This window comes from Otolemur garnettii, unplaced genomic scaffold (assembly GCF_000181295.1).
Source record: "Otolemur garnettii isolate 467f Iridium unplaced genomic scaffold, OtoGar3 scaffold00083, whole genome shotgun sequence".
NCBI classification, from domain to species: domain Eukaryota; kingdom Metazoa; phylum Chordata; class Mammalia; order Primates; family Galagidae; genus Otolemur; species Otolemur garnettii.
The window spans coordinates 4,148,335-4,152,289 of NW_003852478.1; the positions used below are offsets into that span (position 1 = coordinate 4,148,335).

General features: G+C 40.2%; 1 protein-coding gene across 1 annotated transcript in view; it reads right to left on the reverse strand.

Annotated features, from left to right (window-relative positions):
• CORIN (corin, serine peptidase) overlaps nt 1-3,955 on the reverse strand; it is a 257,752-nt gene that overhangs the window by 20,214 nt on the left and 233,583 nt on the right. The window contains exons 18-19 of the mRNA XM_012808096.2: nt 2,383-2,432; nt 2,052-2,226 (exon numbers count right to left, since the gene is read on the reverse strand). Coding sequence (XP_012663550.1) covers nt 2,052-2,226; nt 2,383-2,432 — 225 coding nt within the window. The remainder of the gene's footprint in view (nt 1-2,051; nt 2,227-2,382; nt 2,433-3,955) is intronic.

Genomic DNA, 3,955 nt, shown 5'->3' on the forward strand with positions numbered 1-3,955 from the left:
AAAAAACAACAGTAACAGGCAAATAGGCAAATATAAAATTGTAGCTTTCTAAGAAATTAATCTGATCAAACCAGAAGAATCAAGTACTAGAGCTGTGGGTTATTTTATGTTAAATTTTTGGTATTATTTAACATCATTTTTAAAGAAGTTAAATTTTTTAACATTTCAAAATACTATGGAGGTACAAATATTTTGGGTGACGTGGATCACTTTTATAATGCTGAGTCATGGTTATAAGCATGCCCACCACCCACGTGGGGTTCATGGTACCCGGGAGGGAGGTTTTCATCCATCCCTCTTCCCCTCTCCTTCTGCTTAATTTCTGTTAAGTCTTCCTTCCCTCTAAGTCCCAGTGTGCTCTTCAGTTAGTTCCAGTTTAATAGTAAGTACATGTGATGTTAGTTTTCCCACCCTTTAGATACTTCACTTAGGATAAGGGTCTCCAATTGTATTCAAATTACTGCAAAAGGCACTAAGTCATCCTTGTTCATGGCTGAGTAGTACCCTATGGTACACGCACACCACATTCTGTTAATCCATTCATGAATTGATGGGCAGTTGGGTTGATTACACATCTTTGTTATTGTGAATTATGCTGCAAATAATCCTTTGAGGACAGGTGTCTTTTTGATAAAATGATTTCTTTTCCTTCTGGAAATACCCAATAATAAAATTACCAAATCAAAGGGTAGGTCTACTTTTAGTTCTTCAAGGAATCTCCATACTGTCTTCCATAGAGGTTGTACTAATTTGCAGAAAATGAAGTAAAATTACTTTTAAAAAATAGAATCAAGTGGGTGGCATAGTGGTTTTCAGAACTGATCCTCAAATCCTTCCACAGGCCTCCTGCTGAGAGGGCGGGCCTGTGTTTCTTCCCTTTGAAGCAGGTGGAGCTGTGACGGACAGGGGCTCTGACCAACCACGCAGTAGAAACAACCTTAGTGTCCTAGGAGGCTGGGTCAAAAAAAGTACGGCAGCTTCCTTCTGGCTCTCTTTTTGGAAAGCTCACTGTGGAGGATTCCAGAAAGTGCAACCCATGTGGACAGGAACTAGGGCCACAGCTGCCCCAACAGGCAGCATCGCCTGCCAGACTTCAGATGGTTCCTGCTTGAGAATCTTCCAGCTGAGACTCTGGACCGTGCAGCACAAGACGGAGTGTGCCAGCTCTGTCCTGTCTGAATATTTAATCCCCGGGATCTTCAGTGAGCAAAATAAATACCTGGGGTTTTGTTGTTTTATTTGATTTGTGTTTGATTTTGTTTGCTCCTAAATGACACAGCAATTGACAGCCAGAAGAGACGGGGGTTTCTGTGATGACATTTGCCGGTTTGGGGACGGTTTCCCCTGAGTCTCATCTTCTCCCTTACGCATACTGTGATGTTCATTTTATGTATCAATTTGAAAGAAATATGATGTCCAGATATTTTCTCCAACATTATTCTGGATAATGAGTGTGTGAAGGTCTATTTTGGATAGGAATATTTAAATCAGTTGGCTTTGAGTAAACGGATTACCCTTCATAATGTGGGTGGGCCTCCTGTTGGAGATTCACCAAGCCTCTGCAATCACATGAGCTAATTCCTTAAAATAAATCTTTCTCTCTCTCTTGATATATATACCCTGAGTAATACTCATATTATCCCTTTAACTCTGCTTCCCAAACTACTTGCCAGTTGTTCTTACATCCAAATCTCACTGTAGCATCCAAATAAATCACTTCTGTTTAAAGTCATATGTATGTGATGGATTTAACAGGTCTGGAAAAGAGACTAAGACTGGTTGGGAAGTCAGGCTTCTAATCTGCTTCCTCTTCCTCCCTCCTCACAACATAAATCATAAGTAATGTGGGTTCGTTGACAGAAAGTGAGCAGCACTTACACAAGATGACAATACCAGGGGCAGTCAACTCTGGGAAGACAAAGGCCTGGGAAGCAGATCGCTGCGGCTTGTGCCCGGAAGTGGCTTAAAGAATTTATTTGTGCCACTGAGAATTCCCAAGTGTCCAAATAATCAAATCCAGACAAGGTAAAAAAGAAAAGGTTCAACTTTACCCCTCAAAGCAGTGGGCAACTGTCAGGACCCATCTCTTGGCGATGAGCACACAGCCACAAATGTGTCCACTGGGTTCGCTCTGCAGAGAACACTGCCACGGCCACCTTCCAGGGCGGCTCGTGCGACCTCCCAGGATCCTCTTGTTCATCCGGGCAGCAGGGCGGCGCCCACAGTCTACCAAGGAGGAGCAGAAGACACCGTTTGTGAGTTGACACCAAACCCACTAAATGCTGAGAGCTCTTTACTGTTATGCACAAATGATCATTTCCCCCCAAGCCAATCCAGTTAAAGAAGGTTCATATCCCGTCTCTGTGCCTCCAATTCTCTCACCTTGTTTATTACACAGAAGAGAGATCTTACTTCCACTCTCACAAGACTGCCTAGATTTGGAAACATAAAATGTTAAAATATTAAGGTACATCTCTGTGTTCACTTCAAACACTTTACCAGTGAAAAGCAAGTCACAGGTTCTTTTGTTACCAGAGGGCACATTCTCTGAGCAAATCCCTTTTGGTGCAAGAATATCAAGGCAGGGGTGTGGTCAGCTGAGGGCAGGGGTATGTACTCTTGCTTTTGTTTTTTATTTAGTACCATTAGGATGTAATTTCACATTTGTGGGGAAAGAAACTATTGTAATCAAGTTTCGCACAATTGTTTTGGCTGATGGTACCACCCAAAATGTTGACTCCAACTCTGATTCTCAAGGAACATGAATTGGGCTGCTTCCTTAGAAGGGAGGATGTCAGACTGTTATGTTTCCTTGGAGGGGGACATGCCCCAAACAAGTGGAGAAAGAATCTGAGGACTATAAATATAACTTCAAACATTTAAAGAACCAAAAAAGGGGTGGAGTATCTACATTGGAAAAGAGTCTTGTCTTACCAAGACTGTGGAGGTTAAATTGTGGATAGATGAGGAGCTGACAGGAGGGAAGGGAGCCTAAACTTAGTTCATGTAAACTTAGATGGCATAATTGAAACCAGTAAGCAAAACCTTCAGAAGTGTGGGTTCAGGAAAAGAATTTTCTAAAAAGCTAAGAGTTAATTTTGAAGGCAAGAATGTGGGCTGTATTTAAAGATCTCTCAACATGGTTGCACAAGAGAATTCAGTTTGGGGTATGTTAAATTTTAATCATTACATTCTCTTCCAACCATGAAACATTTATTCACAATGCAAATGAAAAAGAAAAAACAAAAACACCTTAGGATTCAAAAACAAAATTGTGATGTGCTTAGAAATCCTAGGTCTTTCATCTTAAAAAAAAACAATCCATCCTGAAATATGCGATTTCCACATTCTTTTCTGAAGACATACTGCACTTTAATTTCTTGCTAAATCTTCCTATGGGCATGTATAATTACTTGTATATAATAAATTATGTAACACAAGAAAAGCTCATTTGCTTTTTACCTGCCCTCAGTCTAAAATCCTATCCTCATTCTCTACCTCATTATTCTTAATTTCCTTGTAGACTTCCCAATCTCTAAAATGATTTAGGTTTGTTTGCTAACGTTCAATATATCTGTTCACCCACACAGAGTAAGGTCTTTGAGACCTGGGCCCTCATTCCCATCTACACCCTCTCAAAGCCTAACACTGAACCTGGTATAGAGGGGATACTCAATGATTAGCTGTTACTTGTTAGATTAAAAAATCATAACTTTTAAGTATAAGGAAACTAATCACAGACAATTCATTCCAAGTCCTTATTAGAAACTGTGGTTACATAAGATTACACATCTCATTAGTAAGCCAGAACCAGAACTAGGTCTACTAAATAGAATGAAGTATTTATTTATTCATTTATTTGACCTGAAAGGGTTTTCTTAGAATTCCCAGGGTAGGGAAACAAATCACTCTGCTGAAAGATTCAGGTCATTGTTCTGGAGGAAATACTTCAGTT